At 29.0% G+C, this 21,999-nt stretch overlaps 1 protein-coding gene across 1 annotated transcript in view; it reads left to right on the forward strand.

Annotated features, from left to right (window-relative positions):
- The first annotated feature begins 220 nt into the window (after positions 1 to 220).
- The window catches only part of LOC101236625 (ankyrin repeat domain-containing protein 13C-A), a 74,685-nt gene continuing 52,906 nt past the window's right edge, over positions 221 to 21,999 (forward strand). Inside the window, exons 1-3 of the mRNA XM_065818465.1 lie at positions 221 to 388; positions 879 to 920; positions 17,663 to 17,767. Coding sequence (XP_065674537.1) covers positions 265 to 388; positions 879 to 920; positions 17,663 to 17,767 — 271 coding nt within the window. The 5' untranslated portion in view covers positions 221 to 264. The remainder of the gene's footprint in view (positions 389 to 878; positions 921 to 17,662; positions 17,768 to 21,999) is intronic.

Raw genomic sequence — 21,999 nt, forward strand, 5'->3', positions numbered from 1 at the left:
TCTATAAAAAAAAGACTGCTTAGAAAACTTTGTGCAAAAATATCTGATATAAGCTAAGCTACGAGCTTAAACATACTTTAGAGTTTGCACAATGGCTGAAAGTGTCATATCTGAAATATTAAAAAATCAAGTGTTCTTCATAGTTAAAGTAATCAAATTTTTTATGCAATAAAAAATAAATCTGTTTTTTATTATTAACATTTTTGCAGGAAAATATAATTGAAAAAATATATAATATTTTTAGTTTATTAAAAATATTTCATTATGGAGGCTGTCGATAAATTGGAAAAATTTAATTTACATAAATCAGTATTTAACAATGATATTGATACTCTTAAATTACAACTTAAATCAGGAGTATATGATATAAACGAAAAAGATATCTTCGGTGAGTTTTTCTGCATTTTAGTTTTATTACGTGTCATTTTATTTTATTTCAATTCATTGTATAATGATGATTGATTAGATCATTTTTAGGTCCTTCAATAGTAATAATCATTCATTCGATCATCCAGCAGTCATGCATTATATTATGAATGATCAATAAATCTTCTAATAGATAATTTATTATATATTGGTTGCTCATTAATATAATGAACAATTCATTTAGCAGAATATTTATTTAGGGTCATTCATTAGATTATTTTGATATAAGGTTCATTCATAAGATTAGTTTTGATATAAGCATCATTCATTAGATTATTTTTGATATAAGGGTCATTCATCAGAGTATTCTTTCTAAAAGCACTTACAAGAGTTTAAAAGATTTTATAGTTTTTGGTAATTTTATCTTATAATTAAATTTTCATGTATTTAGAATATAATCAATATTTTAGTAAAAGTGATAAAAATACTATATAATATTTTTTTATTTAAAGGTAACACACCTCTTCATTTGGCAGTTATGCTAGGATTTGTAGGTAAAATTTTGTCAAATTAAATTAGGATTTTTTTTGTATAATCAAACTAATATAATATTAGGTGATTTTATAAATAATATAATTTATTAAATTAAACTATTATAATAATATGTTTTAGTCAAGATTTAATTTCAGACACAAAACCAATATTTTCCTTTATACATCAGGAAATTGTTTAGCAAATAAAACAAGAGTCAATATGTAGGGTTTAAGATCTTAAGAGTAGTTAATGGTGCAGATGTAGATATGTACTGGTTTTATACGAGAGGAATTAAATTTGAACTCCGCATCCTTAATAGTAACCAGAAAAAAAAAAATGTTTTTTTTTTTTTTGATTTTTATTCCATTTTTTAAAAAGAAGCTTTATTTAATTTAATTTTCATTTAAATATAAGCAATTTGTATTGAAGTAAATTATCTCCCTTACTCATGAAAAGCTTTCAGTGTTGAACAGTTGCTTTACTATTACTTTTTATGTTGGAATGAAGTGATCAGTTTAATTTTTTTTTTAATTGATAAATTTTGAAATATAGTGTTACAATTTTTGCTGACTTCTTTTAAGTATTAGAAGTTTTAAAAAATACTGAATGATACTTGTTGTTTTGAAGATGTAAAACAATAAAGGTGTTCCCTTTTTCACATATATCCTAAATGAATGTCACAGGGTGTAAACTAGCCCTGTGGGGCCCCGTTAAATGCAGTATTTCCAAATGCTCAAAAAGTTTAAATTCCCAATTTAAAGTTGAAAAATCCCATTCTCCAAATAAATTTTGCCAAATTAAAGTTTAATAATAATTCTAAAAGTTATTGAAAATTAGTTGTTTTTAAAAACTAATAGAAAAATGACATTAAAAACTCTAATTTAATAATTGTGTGAAAATGGAAACAAAATCTGTTATTGGTATAGCTAGGCAATACACAGGTTTATAGTCTCAGTTCCGTACTATAAATTATCACAAAATCGTTTAGGAAGATAAATATTTCAAACTTAAGTTAATGATAAATTTGGCTAGAAAAAATATTTAGTGTTAAAAAATTTTATATTAAAGATTTTATATCAAAGTAATATCAATCTCATATTCTGCTTCTCAATTTTTTCTCAAATTTTCTCAAACTCTAGAAATGTTTCCTTTTCTAAACAATTTTGAGATAATTTGCAGAACGGAACTAAGACTGAAAATCTGTGTATTGTATAACTGCAGAAATGTCTCTTAAAAACGAGTGGAAAAGTATCCTAAAGTGAATGTTGGATATAAATATCTATGTTCTGGTGGTATGTTTTTATTTCTATTTTATGTGAGTTATATATATGTGTGTATATATCTATCTATCTATCTATCTATCTATCTATCTATCTATCTATCTATCTATCTATCGATGTAACACCCCCTGCTTTGGGGCTCTTGGTTGAGTAAAGGCTAGAGATGGTGTCTTGATAAAAATACTCATCTTGGGCAGATGTTAAATGCATCTGGCTACTGTCTTGTAGAAGGCCTCCTAGGCGAAGAATTAAGGGGTAAACAAATTCTATCTGTTAACCAGCCTTGCATCCCTTCTTCATCCATTAGGCTGGTGCAGATGTATTTTTAATACATTGTTTCCAGTTTAGGATTTTGAATGCTGAATCTTCTTGACTCAATGCATGGTTTTTGCTTGTGTTTCTGCTTTTATGGCTAGGCAACTCGTGTTATTATCTCCTAATGAGGTTACAGCTCTAAAACTCAGTTTTATAGTTCTGAGGCCGGCTGGTAGTCAGGTTTCCAGAACTCTGTAGTAGCTCTCAGAGAGGCTGATTCCATCAACAACTGAAAAATATCAAAGTATTAACAGTGCCATGTTGCGCATGGATGGTGTCCCTGTTTGTACTTTTGGTGTGCATTGCCAAGGCTACATTTGGAGCCCTTTGTTATGGCTTAGGGTTTATTAATAGTAATGAGGCAATTGCTTGGGCTATTAAACAGTGTACTGAGTACTATCTATGCTTTGAGTCAAGTTCTTTAACAAATTTAAAAATGAATATAGTACCAAAAACTATGAAGCACAAAAAACCATCGTCATCACCAAGTTCCCTAAACCTAACATTCACTAATATTCGTGGTCTTCAAAATAACTTTTCTTCTGTTGAGTCTTATCTCTTGCAAGGTTCACCAAACCTACTTGCTCTTTGTGAGACTAATTTAAGTTCAGCTATCTCATCTTGTGATCTTAGTGTTGATGTTTATCTTTCTTTAATTCGTAAAGTCTCCAATAGTCACACGCTTGGCCTGGGCATATTCATTTGTAAGAATTCACCCATTTGTCTGGAAACTAGGTTTGAATCCACAGACTATTCTTTTATGTGCTTTTGTTTAGTATCACTTCACTCTATCGCCTTTCTCTTTGTTCAATGTCACTCTCCATCTCAAGGCTGCACTCTTTTTCGAGGTCAATTTCTGATCAAATTGACCAAGCCCTCTCTCTTTATCCATCAGCCTATATTGTTGCTGCTGGTGACTTTAATGCTCATCACACTGTTTGGCTTGGCTCTAGTGTCAGTGACTCTGCAGGCATTAAAGCCACAACTTTTGCCTTTCTCAATCTCTAACTTAAATAATCAACTTTCCAACTCGCTTTCTAGACAACCCAAATCATTTACCTTTTCTACTCGACTTATGTCTTGTTTCTGATCCTAGTCGTGCTCTGTTTCTCTACATTCACCCTTCGGTGCTTCTGATCACTGTTTGATCTCTCTAAAACTATAATCTCATTATTCTTCATCATCTAAATCCCCCTATCATTGTACCTCCTACAACTTCCTCTTTTCGTGATATTCTTAGTGATAGCTCTTGGGTAGAAATCTTTCGTGTTCCTGTTGACAAATGTGCTTCTTACATAACTTCGTGGATTCAGACTGACATGGAATCTTTTATTCTCTCTCGACAATTCCAGGTCAAGCCTCACTCTTCTCCATTGTTTTCCTCACATAATGCTGCTGCAATTGCCAATCAAAGCCGTTACTTCAATATCTATCAGCAATCATTATCTTTTCTCTTCCACTAACTTCCAACTTTAATTAGTGGTTGCTTGCAGCCTTGTTGGTAGCGAAAATTTTTTAAAAATAAAAATAAATAATAAAAAACTTCTCGAGAATTTGGATTTTCTCAGAAATTTTAGGGGTTTTCTCTGCAACCTCCTTGTAAAATTCATTTCTCAAAATTTGAAAATAAATTTTTGCAATGCAATTCGACAACAGCATATATTATATAAAATAGTTTGCTAGAAATAGAGTACAATCTAAAAAAATAACAAACTTGTTTGGTTTAACACCCACAAATACTATTTCTTTAAAAGTTTTGCCCTTTTTGGCTGAAAAGTTAAATAAGTTATAAAGTCTCTAACTAACTATTAACTGCTAACTTCAAGCTTAGTCAGCAAAAATATTGAGAAGCTGCCTACGTCAGGTATTTTCGAAATTTTGATCAATTACGGGTATTATTGTTAGTCTTTAAGTTATTGTTTGTCTTTTTTTGTTTGGTATTTTATATCAATTGAGTCATGCGATCGCATTAACTAAAATCCTTTTTTACTTATCTACTATCTTTTCTAAACTAACCTTTTTTAAACACCTCCTCTAAAATATAACTAAAATATAAGTTAAATACAAAAAATCTTTTATGAATATAACAAACTGGTACTATAAATTTATTTAATGAGGAAAATAGATTACTTTACTGCCTGGTTTTATTTAAAAAGTAAATTAAATATGTCTATTAAAATGTAAATTAAATATGTTTAAAAACAAGAATGTTTTTTTTGTAACAACAAACTGGTACTAACAATTTAAAAATTAAGAAAACTGGACTCACTGCTTGCTTGAATTTAAAAGGTAAAAGCAAATTTAGATGTTTGAATGAACCATAATCATAACATTTTAAGACAGTAAATGAAAAAATAATTATTGATATTCTTCATTGCCACAATTGCGTGCAAGCACTTGTGACCAATATTTTTTTGTAATTAAATGGTATTTGCTGTTGTTTTTGCTAAGAATTTGTAATTGTAACTTTATTTGACTATGCGATTTATGTGTAGAGAAAATTATTATTAATTACAAAAATGAACTCTATAAATGAACTTAACTCTATTAATGAACTCTAAAAATGAACTCAATAAATATGAAATATGAAATTTATGAGCTTGTGTTTACTATTTTCGAACCTTTTCTGTTTTTATTTTTAAAACATTTCTTTTGAGGACACAATTTATTACATGGTGATGTAAGAGTTTGTCCATAAAGGACGTCGAGAAGAATTTAAATAATAATTAGAAGTAGAAGATCATCAGTTTTCTTCTGCAGAGATTTTCATTGAACATAAATCGCTATACTATTTTAAAAATTGCCATTAAATGCCCACCATTAAAAAAATATATATTCATAAAAATACTCTTAAAATGAAAGCGGCAATGTTATATTAAGATTAAAAATAAATCAAATATATTATTCTTAATAATAATTAGTTAATATACACTGATTATTTTATAATATAAAAATGTATAACTCTTAATATATCTTTGGAAATCGGAGCTTAATTTGCAGTGTCATTGTGAAACTACAGCTAATTTTTTGTTGATTTCATATTTATTATCATTATATGTTACAGACAGTATTTTAATCTATTTTTGGTGCTGTCCAATCAATGTATGCAGCGCTGTAGTGGAGTAGAAGAAGAAAGAATGTAAGAAAAGGATCCCATGCATTTCCGGAATACATTTTAATCTCAGGGAGGGGGATTAGGAAATATTTTGACAAATTCCTAATCTTGTCAAAAAGCTGTAACAAATTTATTCCTGCTTAACACCCTGTGTCACCTGCTGTTTTGAAAATGTAGAAAATGACTGTCCTACAAACCTGGTACTTAGTCTTACATTTATTACACTTTTCTTATGTTCTCAGTTTTTTTATTTCTCTCCTAATATAAAGATGATTAGATAGGATGGTACTTGGATTCCCATTCAAGCATTCAAACTAATTATTTTTACGCACCGCCGGTTCGGTTCGTAAAGTCCGCAAAAAGTCATACAATTTATTTTGTGGATTGAAACAGTCTGATTGTTACATATATTACAAACCATAATCCGAAAAGTAATTTATGAACTAATAACGAATTTTTTTTTTCGGATTCTCTTTGCTCTTCGGGTTATTTATCCAAAAAATTTTTATGAACTGCTAGCAGATTTTTATTTTGCGGATTTTTTTTTGATGTTCGGATTATTAATCCGAAAAACTTTTACAAATCAATTTAACTTTAATTCACTTAGTAAATTATACAAATCATGTTCCGTTCGCGTCACCATTAAATGGTATGATCCGAATAAATTACATTTTTACTGTGCACATCTTATGAATAGTGGTTTTCTTTTTTAATTTCAATCATTCCTATTTGGGAATCTTAACCTACAACAATTCGTTCAACAGATCAACAACTCTACTTCACTTACATTTATTACGGTATTATATTATTTTGATTTAAAAGTTAAGAATTTTTCAAACTCAGTTTTTGGGTTTTTTTTTTTTTTTGTGGATCAAATTCTTTAGCGCATAAATTTGCTTTGCGGATTGCTTCAATTAGTGGATTGGCCTAATAAAATTTATATTATTATATATATATTTTTAAACATCTTCGCTTCCAACGAGGCAGCCACTAATTAAAGTTGGAAGTTACTGGAAGAGAAAAGATGAAAATTGTAGAGCAAGATAACGATTGACAGATGACTTAAAGGGTTGCAAATTATATGAATCAGGTAAGCAAGATGAAGGAAGCGAATTCCAAAGAGCTGATGTTCAAAAAAAAAAAAAACTAGACAAATAAGCGTTTTTGGAGCACTTAGGAGCAGTCATAGAAAAAGAATGACACTTAATTGAATGACGAGTAACACAAGAATGAATTTTAGTAGATGGCACAAGAGACGCCTGCTTTTTAGAGCAGTGCCCATTATAGTATTTGTAGAAAAGAGAAAGAGAAGCAACATTACGACGATGTGATAATGATTGGAGGTTGGTTGCAAGAGTAGGTCCAACAATGTTTACAATGCATTTTTGCACCTTGTCTAAAAGAGAAAGGGCATGATCAGAGGAACCGCCCCAGATATGACAACAGTATTCCATACAAGGCCGGATTTGAGATTTATAGAGATTGAGAATAGAATCCGAAGTAAGAAAGAGATGCAACCTCAGCAGATGCTAATTTTGCAACTGATTTGATATATGGTTTCCAAGAAAGATTGGAAGTAAGAGTTAATCCTAGAAGATGAAGAGTAGGTGACTCATCAATTACATCACCGTTCATAAATATAGGAAGATCTAAATTAGTGCAATAACGATTGGCTGAAAAAAATTGAGTTTTATCTGAATTAAAGTTCACCAGCCACTGTGAGCCCCATGCTGTAGCAGAAGTGAGATCCTTTTCAAGCTCAGATGCCCTCTCCAAGCAATCAGAGTGTGTTGGTTTCTTATCACGACAAGAATAAATGTTAGTATCATCAGCAAACAATGCCACCTTAGATGTGAGAATATCTGGAAGATCGTTAATGTAAATTAAAAAGAGTATAGGGCCAAGGATAGAACCTTGAGGAACCCCTGAAGTTACAGAATAAGAAGAAGAGTGCTGTCTATCAAGGACAACTTTTATACTACGATTGGAAAGGAAGGATTCAATAATCTTAAAGATGTTGCTGGATACACCATAAGAAGAAAGCTTATAGAGAAGACCAGCATACCAAACTTTATCAAAAGCTTTTGAAATGTCATAAGCGATGGCTTTAACCTCTCCACCTTTATCTAATGCACGATAAAACTTATCAGTTATTACTGTTAGCAAATCAGCTGTAGAACGAGAAGATCGAAATCCATATTGATGGTCAGAAAGTAAGTTATTAGATTCAAGATGAGAAATTAAATGTTTGTTAATTAAAGATTCAAAAACCTTGCTTATGATAGGAAGAAGACTTATGGGACGGTAGTTAGACGAATCAGATCGCTCTCCAGAATTTTTGAAGATAGGGATAACAGATGCGGCTTTCCAGCAGGCTGGAAAACAAGACTCTGATAAGCACTTGTTGAATAGTTTTGAAAGTATAGACGAGAGCTCCGGAGAACACTTCTGCAAGACAAAAACAGGTATGTTGTCCGGGCCACAAGCTGTAGAAGAGTCTAGGCAGGAAATCACTTTAGATACAGAAGCTGGAGTAATATAAATGTCAAGCAATGGATCAACCTTCTTGTTGGCAATATCAGGTAGAATGCAACTAGTGGAATCAAGAGATGATATTGATGAAAAGTTTTAAGCAAACAATTCAGCTTTGTCTTTAGGTGAGGTGACAAAGTCTGAACCATACAAGAGAGGTGGAATAACAGATTTGCTCTTATTATTAATACTATTAAAGATTCTCCAGAAGTTGCGAGAGCCTAATTTTTTAGATGAGATACGAGATTTCATGATCTGAGAATGGCGGGCTTTAGCGTTAGACAAAACCTTTTTACAATTGTTTCTAGCAGTAATAAACAGGCGTCTGTTTTCTGGAGAATTATTTTGCTGATAAATATGGAAGTAATGGTTTCGATTGACAATCACAGCAGCACAGTGTGAGGAAAACCATGGAGGATAGTGAGGCTTGACCTGGAATCGTCGAGAGGAAAAAAAAGATTCCATGCCAGCCTGAATCCACAAAGTTATGTAAAAAGCACATTTGTCAACAAGAAGACAAAAGATTTCTACCCAAGGGCCATTACGAAGAAAATCAAGGAAAGAATCCCAGTCAGCTTTACTGTAGTTGTAAAAGGTTCGATAATAGGGGGATTCAGGTGATGAGGAAGAAGTTTTAGAGAGATCAAACTGTGATCGGAAGCACCTAAGGGTGAATGTGGAGAAACTGAGCGCTGACTAGGATCAGAAATGAGACATAAGTCGAGTAGAGAAGGTAAATGAATTGGGTTGTCAGGAAAGCGAGTTGGAAAGTTGACTATTTGAGTAAGGGATTGAGAAAGGCTAAAGTTGTGGGCTTTAATGCCTGCAGAGTCACTGACACTAGAGCCAAGCCACTCAGAGGGGTGAGCATTAAAGTCACCGACAACAACTATATTAGCTGATGGATAAAGAGAGAGGACTTGTTCAATATGATCAGAAATAACATAAAAAAGAGTGCAGTCTTGAGATGAAGGAGAGCGATATAGAACAAAGAGAAAGGCAATAGAGTGAAGTGGTGTTAAACGAAAGCACATGAAAGAATAGTCTGTGGATTCAAATCTAGTTTCACAACAAATGGGTGAGTTCTTACGAATTTAAATGCCAAGGCCAAGCATGTGACTATTGGAGTCTTTACAAATTAGACGAAGATAACCATCAACACTAAGATCACAAGATGAGACAGCCGAACTCAAATTAGGCTCACAAAGAGCAAGTAGACTGGTGAACTTTGCATGAGATAAGACTTAACAGAAGAAAAGTTACTTTGAAGACCACGAATATTAGTGAATGATAGGTTTAGAGAACTTGGTGATGATGATGGTTTTTTGTGTTTTATAGTTTTTGGTACTTTATTCATTTTTAAATTAGATTGAAGAACTTGACTCAAAGCATATATAGTACTCAGAACACTGTTTAATAGCCCAAGCAATTGCCTCATTACTACTAATAAACCCCAAGTCGTGACAAAGGGCTCCAAATGTGGCCTCCGCAATGCACACCAAAAGTGCAAACAGGGACACCATCCATGCGCAACATGGCGCTGTTAATACTTTGATATATTTTATCAGCTGTTGATGGAATCAGCTTCTCTGAGAGCTACCACAGAGGTCGGGAAACCTGGCTACCAGCCGGCCTCAGAACCATAAAACTGAGTTTCAGAGCTGTATCGTCATTAGGAGATAATAGAATGAGTTGCCTAGTCATAAAAACAGAGACACAAGCAAAACCTATGCATTGAGTCAAGAAAATCCAGCATTTAACATCCTAAACTGGAAACAATGTATTAAAAATACATCTGCGCCAGCCTAATAGATGAAGAAGGGGTGCGAGGCTGGTCAACAGATAGAATCTGTTCACCCCCTAAGTCTTTGCCTAGGAGGCCTTCTACAAGACAGTAGCCGGGTGCATTTAACATCTGCCCAAGTTGAGTATTTTTATCGCGACACCATCTCTAGCCTTTACTCAACCAAAAGCTTCAAGGCAGGGGGTGTTTTAAGTCGGAGTTGACATCTCCTAGCCTTTGCTTAAAATGGCGTATCCTACAAGGTAACAGGACATGAAGCAGATTGTACTGGATTACATGTTACCAGTAGCAGGATAACCTGATCTGACCTTATTTCTTCTACTTAATTAAAATTAGAAATAAAAATAGAAATCGAGATAAAAACTAGTTTGAAAAATTGTTACGTTCATTTCAACAATTAAGGCAAATAATTAGTTCTTTTGTTGAAAATATGCATGACTCTAAAATATCATTTATTGTTAAGACTAATATTGAGGAAAATTTTCAAATAACTCTTAAATAATTAGTTCTTTTTTTGGAAACTGTTTGCATGCATCACGTTTTGTTAAAGCAAATATTGAGGAAATAATATTTGCCCAATATTTTTAATAATACTCCCTCAATATTGCTGAAATATTGAGGCAGATATTTCAATAAAAAGTCTGTAAACCGAAAATGTAATTTGATCCGTGTTTTAGAATTTTTAATCTGAAGAGTAATCCGGAAGCATCAAATGGAATTGCAATCCGAAAAAATAATCTGAAAAAATTTCAACTAATTTTTTTCTGATACATTACTTTCGTATCAAATCAATCCGTAAGTAATTTGAACCGTTCAGCATAGATAGTTCGGTGCACAATCCGACAATCCAACAGTAACGGATCGGCAGTCTCTAATTATTTTCTCTTTTAACATGGTGTAGAGTTAGTTTTGTGGAGGAAGGGTATTTTCCGATTAGGAAACTTATTTTTAGAAATATTTTTATGCTTTTAAATATTTATATTTATATTAAACATTTACATTAAGTATCTAAATTTTTGTTAACTTAATTAACTTTTTTTGGTCAAATTTTTCCATTTCCTTTATTGTCATCGAAAATGATTAAGTGTGCAAAATTTGAGCAAAATTGGTTGAGAAAAAAGCTTTCAAAAATTGATTTCAAATTTTGTGGCACACAAACATATATATATAGAAAGTAACCTTATATAAAGCGTGGAAAAAATAAAAACTTGAATGAATTTTGAAAAATCAAAAGTTTTAATCCACAAGATTTTGTAAAAACGTAAGATTATCTTGCGTTATTGTTTTTAAATTTTCACATAACTTTTGTAAATAAAAGAAATATTTTTCATCTTTTTATTTATATTTTTAACTACCATTTATTTTAAATTAAATTAAAAATGTATCTGTTGTTTAGAATGTCTGCAATTAAGCATGTTTATTTAACTCTGAAATGGCTTGGCTCTAGTGTCAGTGTCCGCAATTAAGAATGTTAATTTAACTGTGAATGGCTTGGCTCTTCTGTCAGTGATTCTGCAGGCATTAAAGCCCACAACTTTTGCCTTTCTCAATCCCTAACTCAAATAGTCAACTTTCCAACCAGCTTTCCTGACAACCCGAATCATTTACCTTCTCTACTCGACTTATGTCTTGTTTCTGATCCTAGTCAGTGCTCAGTTTCTCTCCACATTTACCCTTTGCTTCTGATCACAGTTTGATCTCTCTAAAACTAATATCTCATTCTTCTTCATCACCTGAATCCCCCTATTATCGTACCTCTTACAACTACAGTAAAGCTGACTAGGGTTCTTTCCGTGATTTTCACTGTGATGGCTCTTGGGTAGAAATCTTTTGTCTTCCTGTCAATAAATGTGCTTCTTACATAACTTGGTGGATTCAGGCTGGCATGGAATCTTTTGTTTCCTCTTGACAATTCCAGGTCAAGCCTCACTCTCCTCCATGGTTTTCCTCACACTGTGCTGCTGCGATTGCCAATCAAAACCGTTACTCCCATATTTATCAGCAAAACAGTTCTCCAGAAAACAGACGTCTGTTTATTACTGCCAGAATCAATTGTAAAAAGGTTTTGTCTAACGCCAAAACCCGCTATTCTCAGGTCATGAAATCTCGTATCTCATCTCAAAAATTAGGCTCTCGTGACTTCTGCAGAATCTTTAATAGTATCAATAATAAGGGCAAATCTTTAATTCCACCTCTCTTGTATGGTTCAGAGTTTGTCACCTCACCTAAAGACAAAGCTGAATTGTTTGCTAAAAAATTTTCATCAATATCATCTCTTGATTCCACTAGTTGCGTTCTACCTGATATTGCCAACAAGCAGGTTGATCCATTGCTTGACATTCGTATCACTCCAGCTTCTGTATCTAAAGTGATTTCCTACCTAGACTCTTCTACTGCTTGTGGCCCGGACAACATACCTGTTATTGTCTTGCAGAAGTGTTCTCTGGAGCTGTCATCTATACTCTCAAAATTATTCAACAAGTGCTTATCAGAGTCTTGTTTTCCAGCCTGCTGGAAAGCGACATCTGTTATCCCTATCTTCAAAAATTCTGGAGAGCGATCTGATTCGTCTAACTACCGTCCCATAAGTCTTCTTCCTATCATAAGCAAGGTTTTTGAATCTTTAATTAACAAACATTTAATTTCTCATCTTGAATCTAATAGCTTACTTTTTGAACATCTATATGGATTTCGATCTTCTCGTTCTACGGCTGATTTGCTAACAGTAATAACTGATAAGTTTTATCGTGCATTAGATGAAGGTGGAGAGGTTAAGGCCATCGCTCTTGACATTTCAAAAGCTTTTGATAAAGTTTGGCATGCTGGTCTTCTCCATAAGCTTTTTTTTTATAGTGTATCTGGCAACATCTTTAAGATTATTGAATCCTTCCTTTCCAATCGTAGTATAAAAGTTGTTCTCAATGAACAGCACTCTTCTTCTTATTCTGTAATTTCAGGGGTTCCTCAAGGTTTTATCCTTGGTCCTATACTCTTTAATTTACATTAACTATCTTCCAGATATTCTCATATATAAGGTGGCATTGTTTGCTGATGATACTACCATTTATTCTTGTCGTGATAAGAAACCAACACTCTCTGTTTGCTTTGAGGGGGCATTTGAGCTTAAAAAGGATCTCACTTCTGCTACGGCATGGGGCTCACAATGGCTGGTGAACTTCAATACAGATAAAACTCAATTTTTTTCAGCCAATTGTTATCGCAATAATTTAGATCTTCCTATATTTATGAACGGTGATGTACTCGATTAGTCATCTACTCTTCATCTTCTAGGATTAACTCTTACTTCCAATCTTTCTTGGAAACCATATATCAAATCTGCTGCAAAGTTAGCATATGCTAAGGATGTATTTCTTTACCAAGCTCGTAACTTTCTTACTTCAGATTCTATTCTCTATCTCTATAAATCTTAAATTCGGCCTTGTATGGAATACTGTTGCCATATCTGGGGCGGATCTTTTAATGATGCCCTTTCTCTTTTAACCAAGGTGCAAAAACGCCTTGTAAACATAGTTGGACCTGTCTTGCAGCCAACCTCTAACCATTATCACATCGTTGTAATGTTGCTTCTCTTTCTCTTTTCTACAAATGCTATAATGGGCACTGCTCTAAAAAGCTAGCGTCTCTTGTGCCATCTACTAAAATTCATTCTCGTGTTACCCGTCATTCAACTAAGTGTCATCCTTTTTTTGTGACTGTTCCTAAGTGCTCCAAAAACGCTTTTTCGTCTAGTTTTTTTCCTTGAACATCAGCTCTTTGGAATTCGCTTCCTTCATCTTGCTTTCCTGATTCATATAATTTGCAATCCTTTAAGTTGTCCGGCAATCGTTATCTTGCTCTACAATCTTCATGTTTTCTCTTCCAGTAACTTCCAACTTTAATTAGTGGCTGCCTCGTTGGAAGCGAAGGTGTTTAAAAAAAAAAAATAACTGGAATAGGAAACAATGATGTCATATTATGTTATGTTGTCAACTTTTACTTTAACTATTATATATTTTAAATTAAATTAAAAATGTTGTCTGCAAACATTTAAAAATGTTTCTGAATGTCCACAATCAAGCATGTTAATTCAACTCCATTAGGAAATAATTATGTTATTTCATGTTATGTTGTCTAAAAAAAACTAAAAAACCAAAGCTTTTTGGTTTGATTTTCCGGACTTTACATGAAAAAAATTCAAACAAAAAATTGTCACCCTTTTCCTGGTACACTTTTGAGTGACCCCCTCCCCATACTTGTGTTGTAATTTATGAATGGCCCCATGGCAACCAATTCCAAACTTTGAATATCGCTCTCAAAGACTTGATGCCGAGAGCGCATAATTGTGCTCGTTGATAACTTGTTTTAGTATTACGAGCATGAAATATCGTGCTTGGCGATTTTATTTATGCTCTATATATATATGACTATATATATATATATATATATATATATATATATATATATATATATATACATATACATATACATATACATATACATAGACATATACATATACATATAAATATAAATATATATATATATATATATATATATATATATATATATATATATATATATATACATATATATATACATATATACATATGTACATATATATATATATACGTATATACATATTTATATACTTATATACGTATATATATATATATATATATATATATATATATATATATATATACATGAACTAATATTAGTCAACTAACTTTTTAGTTAACCAAAAATTAGTTGACTAATGTTTTAGCCTAACTAAAACTGATTATGTAAAATTGCTTAAGTCGTACGTAAATCGCTCAATGCGTAACGCTTTATATGTACATATATATATATATATACATATATACATATGTATATATACATATACATGTATACATATGTACATATGTACATATATACATATATATATATACATATACATATACATATACATATACATATACATATACATATATATATATATATATATATATATATATATATATATATATATATACATATATACATATGTACATATATATATATATATATACGTATATACATATTTATATACATATATACATATATATATATATATATATATATATATATATATATATATATATATATATATATATATATATATATATATATATATATATATATATATATATATATATATACATAAACTAATATTAGTCAACTAACTTTTTAGTTAACCAAAAATTAGTTGACTAATGTTTTAGCCTAACTAAAATTAGTTGGCTAACTTTTTCGTTACCTAAAAATATATTAAAGATAAAATTAGTTTATATAATATAGTTACAATTAATTATAATAATGTATAAAACAGTTAATATATAATTTGATTAATTTGAATTCATGATATTATTTCTGATAGAAATTTTGATTAAATTTGTTAATACATAATTATTTAGATTGTTCCATACTTTTTAAAGTTGTGCTTTGTGCAGAACTATTTTTGGATTTCTTTTATATAACACCTCCTATCATTTTTTAATCTAATCATTTGTAAATTATTAAGTTTAACAGTCATGAAATTGCAGATAGTTACAGTGATGACAGTTAGATTTTATTTATACTGTTTCACTGAATATATATCTTGTTAAAGTATTAATGTAAAAATTAATATAATATTAATTATGTATTTGGTATGAAATATCAACTGTTTTTGACTAATTCTGCTAAAAAACCAATTAATTCAGAAAAATACATTTAGAGAAAACAAGCCAAATATTTTTATTACCTAATTGTCATAAATTATAAATATTTTTTGAAAATGTCAAATAATATGTTTTCTCCTATTGGATACACCGCTTTAATATCTGATTTAAAGAAAAAGTTGGAAAAAAGAAACACCTTAAATGAACAAAACCCTCTAAATCATAGTGATGGCGAAACCAGTTTAAGTTTTTCAAGGGATCAAAAAGAAATTGAAATTGATAAACAGTTTATTGAAGAAGCAAGTAAAACTAAATATGAGTATTGCTCAATTGAAGAGGAAACATTAAAATAGGTATGCAATGAATATTTTTTGATGTTTTACTCAAGTAAAACATCAAAAAGTATACTAGATTACCATCTTAAACATGATTACAAAGTTATAACACCTCACAAGAAACGAAACATGACACAAAAAGAACAAAACATGAATGGCTTGTCAAAAGAATAAGATTGTCGATAAGATTGATTGAAGTCTTTTAATATTTATTATTGTCTGTTGTCTTCCATTTATGTTGGTAGAAAGTAGTGCCTTTAAAGAATTTGTTTTTTGTTTAAATCCAAAGTATAAAGTGCCTTACCGAAAAATGTTAAGATCTGTTTTAACTGATTTTTATCAAGAAAAAGTTGAACTTTTGAAGTTGAAATTATTGTCAATTAAAGTTTTATCTATTACTACTGATTGGCGGATGTCCTGTCAAAACTATAGTTACATATCAGCAACGGCACATTTAATTTCTGACAAAACCAATTTTATTAGAAATTTAAAAGTTTAAATTCTTTTTTATTGCAATAACATTAACCAAGTGCAGAAATATTTTACATCTTTCAATTGTTCGATTCAACTTAATAATTTATTAGAAGAAAGTTAGATGCTACAAGTTGTTGAAAGAAATCACATCCTTTGTTATCAAAATGTGAAAACTCGTTGGCACTCCACGTTTCTAATGACAGAAAGAATGCTTAAACTTCACTCCTACTTAAATCTATAATTCGACACAATGCAAAGATATGAGAAAAAATATGCTTGATAAAGATAAAATTGTTAACTTAGAAGAAATGGTAAATGCATTACCAAGCCTTAATCAAGTAGTTATTTTACTTTCTCAAAAGATGAATAGAAATAGTCTTTTAAATTTGCTCATATCTCATAATAATGCTCATCCAACTAAAAAAAAGCCGATTGTCAAAAAAAAGTTTATAAAATATGAGAACAAAAAATTTTTTTTTTTTTAAATTAGGTCTAGATTTTATGACATCCTTTTCAAGGGGTTGTGTAGAAAAAACCAGTGACAAACAAAGTTTTTGGGCTATCTTCCAACAACCTTTTGTCAGTCAGTTCAACAGGCATTCAATTAATTTTCGTAATTATGTTAGCCATATTTAAGTAACTAATTGAATTTGTTTAAGAATAAAAGTAAATTGTTGACACCAATAAAATATTTTTCAAAAAATAAATCGCAATAACTTTCTTCTAACAAAAAGCAAAAAAGTACTTTAAAAGATAGATAACGTTTTGCATTTTTCAAATAATTAAGAATTCATAAAAAATTTTCTGCTATAAAAAGCGATCACATGTTTCAATGTTCGCATTAGTTATCAATTTAAATTATGAATATTACTTTTTAAAATGTGGATATCAAGTTTTTTTTGTAAATTTTGCAAGTCTTGCTTACAGGCAAACAACTCAAGTCTGAAAGCAATAAATATGTTTGCACAAAAATTTCTCAATTATTGATTTGTACAAAATAAAGTTTTAATAACTTTTTTTAAAGTAGAAAAGTTTATTTAGTAAATAATTTTTATTTATAATATAATGATTTTATTTTATAGTATTTTGTGTAATTTGTGCAGTATTTTTAGTTTTTTGATTGTGCTAAGTTCCAAACATTATTTTGATTCCGATCATTAATAATTTGATTAAAAATCAAATGCTGATTAATCAATTATCTGATAACTTATTTTTTTTTTATTTGCTAGAATGCACAAAAATTATTACTGAGCATAACGCAGATACAAACATAAAAAACAATGATGGGTGGACACCGCTAGCTGAGGCTGTAAGTTATGGAAATCGTACCTCAAGTAATTTGTATTAAATTTGTAGAATAATTTTTTTTAACAATAAGTAAGTTTTTTACTTTTAGCAATGACATTAGTGCTGGTTATGCAAATACCTTTTTTTACTTTTTTTTAATTTGTTTTACTTTTTTTACTTGTTTTTTTTTTACTATTATGCTTGATAGCAGTGAAAACAAATTGGAAAATATTGTAAATATCAACAATAACAAAAAATAAAAAACTGTAGTTAAGAGTTTTTGTTGCATAAGACTTATATAATTTATAATAAACTAAACTCTGCTTAAGTATTTTTAATTACCTTAATAATAAATCTGACTCATTTTTAAAATTGTTTGATAAGGTTCTCCTTTACTAATTTCATTTATTTATCTTTGTTATGCAAAGACTTTTATAATTTTCTTATTTTAAATAAAGATGTAGTAGAAATGTAGATAAACAGTTTTGTATAATATAGTAAATAAAATTCACTGTAAAAGACAAATTGATGATCTGAAAAAAAGTCTTCATTATTTTTGAATAACCTTGGTTTGCTAATGACTTAAGTTACTTATTTTCCTTGGAATAAATGTATCATAGTATTTCATAAACTTTATTTGCTTCTTAATTGCTTTTTATTTACTAATAAGTTAAACCAAAAAATATTTTGTTTAAAAATCTGTTATGTTTTTGTGTATGCAATTTTATAGGAAGAAGAATATACATAGATATGTATATATATATATATATATATATATATATATATATATATATATATATATATATATATATATATATATATATATATATATATAATATATATATATATATGTATCTATACATACATATATATATTTATATATTTATATATATATATATATATATATATATATATATATATATATATATATATATATATATATATATATATATATATATACCACTATATATATTTATAAATATATATATTTTTATAAACATCTTCGCTTCCAACAAAGCTGCAGGCAACCACTAATTAGAGCTAGAAGTTAATGGAAGAGAAAAGATGAATATTGTAGAGCAAGATTGACTTTAAAGATTGCAAATTATATGAATCAGGAAAGCAAGAATAAGGAAGCGAATTCCAAAGAACTGATGTTTGAGGGAAAAAACTAGACAAATAAGAGTTTTTGGAGCACTTAAGAACAGTTACAGAAAAAGGATGAGACTTAATTGAATGATGAGTAACATGAGAATGAATTTTAGTAGGATGGCACAAGAGATGCTAGCTCTTTAGAGCAATGTCCATTATAGTATTTGTAGAAAAGAGAAAGAGAAGTGACATCATAACGATGTGATAATGGTTGGAGGTTGGCTCCAACCATTATCACATCGTCATGATGTCACTTATAAACATAGTTGGATCAGGTCCAACTATGTTTATAATGTGTTTTTGCACCTTGTCTAAAAGAGAAAGGCATCATTAGAAGATCTACCCCAGATATGGCAACAGTATTCCATACAAGGCCAGATTTGAGATTAATAGAGATAGAGAATAGAATCCGGAGTAAGAAAGTGTCAAGCTCGATAAAGAGATGCAACCTTAGCAGATACTTTTATATATATATATATATATACATATATATATATATATATATATATATATATATATATATATATATATATATATATATATATATATATATATATATATATATATATATATATGTATATATGAATATGTATATATATATATATATATATATATATATGTATGAATATATATATATATATATATATATGTATGAATATATATATATATATATATATATATATATATATATATATATATATATATATATATATATATATATATATATTTCAACACACATGTCTGCTCTCACACACTATATGTGTTCTGAATAATAAAATAATACTGGAATTAAAAAATTTTGGAAAAAAAAAGTTTTCTGGGGTAGCTCAAGACCTTTAAACATCAGAAGGGTCCCTATAATTATCAAAACAAAAGTTCTTTGAAAGTATCATAAATATCACAAAAGAACATTAAGAAAAAAAAATTATAATAAATTTTTTTTGTAAAAATGCATATTTTTAGTTTTTAGTTTAAAAATATCATTTTCTAGGCAGTGAAATCTAAAATAATGATTTTTTTTATAAAATGATTACTTTTGAAGTTTTAACATAATTTCATTTCTTTTAAGCCCAACATGATATACTTATGAAGAACTATTTTTTAAATATTTATAGGGGCTCATTTGATGTTTAAGGGTCTTAAGCTACCTCTAAAACTATTTTTTTAAATACTTTATTTCTAGTATTTTATTTTATAGAACACATTTAGAGGGTGAGAGCAGACATTAAAAAAAAGTTGTCTTAAGGACAAGCCTTATATATATATATATATATATATATATATATATATATATATATATATATATATATATATATATATATATACACATATATAAACACAAAGGGTGCACACTCGTACCATTGGTTGGCGACTGAAAGCAACCAATTCCTTAATTTTGGTCACCTTCTGACTTTTTGAGTTACCTGTTGCTATTTGTATGTTTATAAAAATTTTTGCATTCAGCTGATTTCTCGCATATTCTCGTCATTTTTTATTATAGGGTTATATGTAGAATAGAAATAATTTGCGTAAATAAAAGAAATATTGTAAACTATTGATAATATTTACTTACCTACTTTCAGATAACCACATGCTGATATATACGCCACTAGGTTTTTCTCTTGAATTGAGTATTTATTTTATCAAAAAGATAAGCACTCTTTTTTACAACAACAAAGTATTAAAAAATATAAAAAAAATAATTTACAATTACTTTAAAACCTTTTGCTTTTAATTTGTTGTAATTATTAAGATCTTATTTGTAACAGGAGCATAAAAACTTTTGATATTTTGAAGGTATTTTAAAGTATGTCATTGTAATTAAACATAGTTAAAACTTATTTAAACTAATTTAACAAAAATTATAAATTGAATCTAAATTCGGTATTTGAAAAAGATTATTTTTCTTATTTATTTCTTAACACAATCTTATACTTAACATAATTTTTTGTTTGTTTATCACAATATATTTATTTATTTTAATAAAGTATTTTTAATAAAGATTATAAACAATTTATAAATAGATTTTATCAGTTACCAATAAGATATTTGTAAACATAATTTATGTTCTTAAACAAAATAAGTCAAAAGAACTTTAAACGATATTGAATTAATAAGAAACAAAAAATACATTTAAGAAAAGAATTCTTTTAAACAAAAGCACTTCTCCCTTTTTATAATAAAAAAAAGTTTTTAATTTTTTCCTTTTAATAATCTATGATAATCTATGATAGAGAGACATAATGAATTTAATGTACTGAGTTAGTTAGCAGACTGTTAGAAAAAACTTTTACAAAAATTTTACATTCATTTGAAATTCTGAATAAACGTCACGTAAAAATGTTAAGAGATAATTTAAATATTAAAGTTTTGCTAATGCTTTCGACATATATACTAATGCTTTCGACATATATATTTTACAAAAAATTTTTTGCTTTACTGAACGCTTTTGACATTTACGAAGGAAGCAAATTTTTTTTGTGGCAAATTTAGTTCCATTACTTTATCTTTAAATCTTTAAATAAAATTTGTAATAAAATAAAAATAAAGCAGTATTTTTGTTTAAACAATAAAACTTTTTAGTTTTTATTTAGGAAGTATTTTATTAAATGCATTTAAACACTCATACAATTTTCCTATGTTCTAATTGATAATAGAAAATTCAAAATACAAACTTCGGCACTATAACTTTATAAAAAAGTTTTATTGTTAATTTAAATAGTTACTTTTCTTTTTATAGAATTCTCAAAATTAAAAAAGAAATAAATAATAATAACTAGAACTGCCGATAAAAATCAGTTATCGCCCATAAGGGCGACCTAATTGCATCAAAGAAATATTTTTAGTTGCTCTTCACAAAATTTGGTTTTCTGGTACCATCGGACGACCACGAGTGTATTTCCCTGATATATATATATATATATATATATATATATATATATATATATATACACTATTATATATATATATCAACTTGTTTCCCAGCGCAGGAGCCTGGTTTGTCAAGGTTCATGTGTCGGAGTTCTAGAGTTGGGAGAGGGTTATAACCACAAGTAGCCTCCTCCTCTATAGTGGCCTTCTTGGCCTTGGGGAGGGGAATTATAAATGTATATATATATATATATAT

Source organism: Hydra vulgaris, chromosome 14 (assembly GCF_038396675.1).
Source record: "Hydra vulgaris chromosome 14, alternate assembly HydraT2T_AEP".
In the NCBI taxonomy this organism is placed as follows: domain Eukaryota; kingdom Metazoa; phylum Cnidaria; class Hydrozoa; order Anthoathecata; family Hydridae; genus Hydra; species Hydra vulgaris.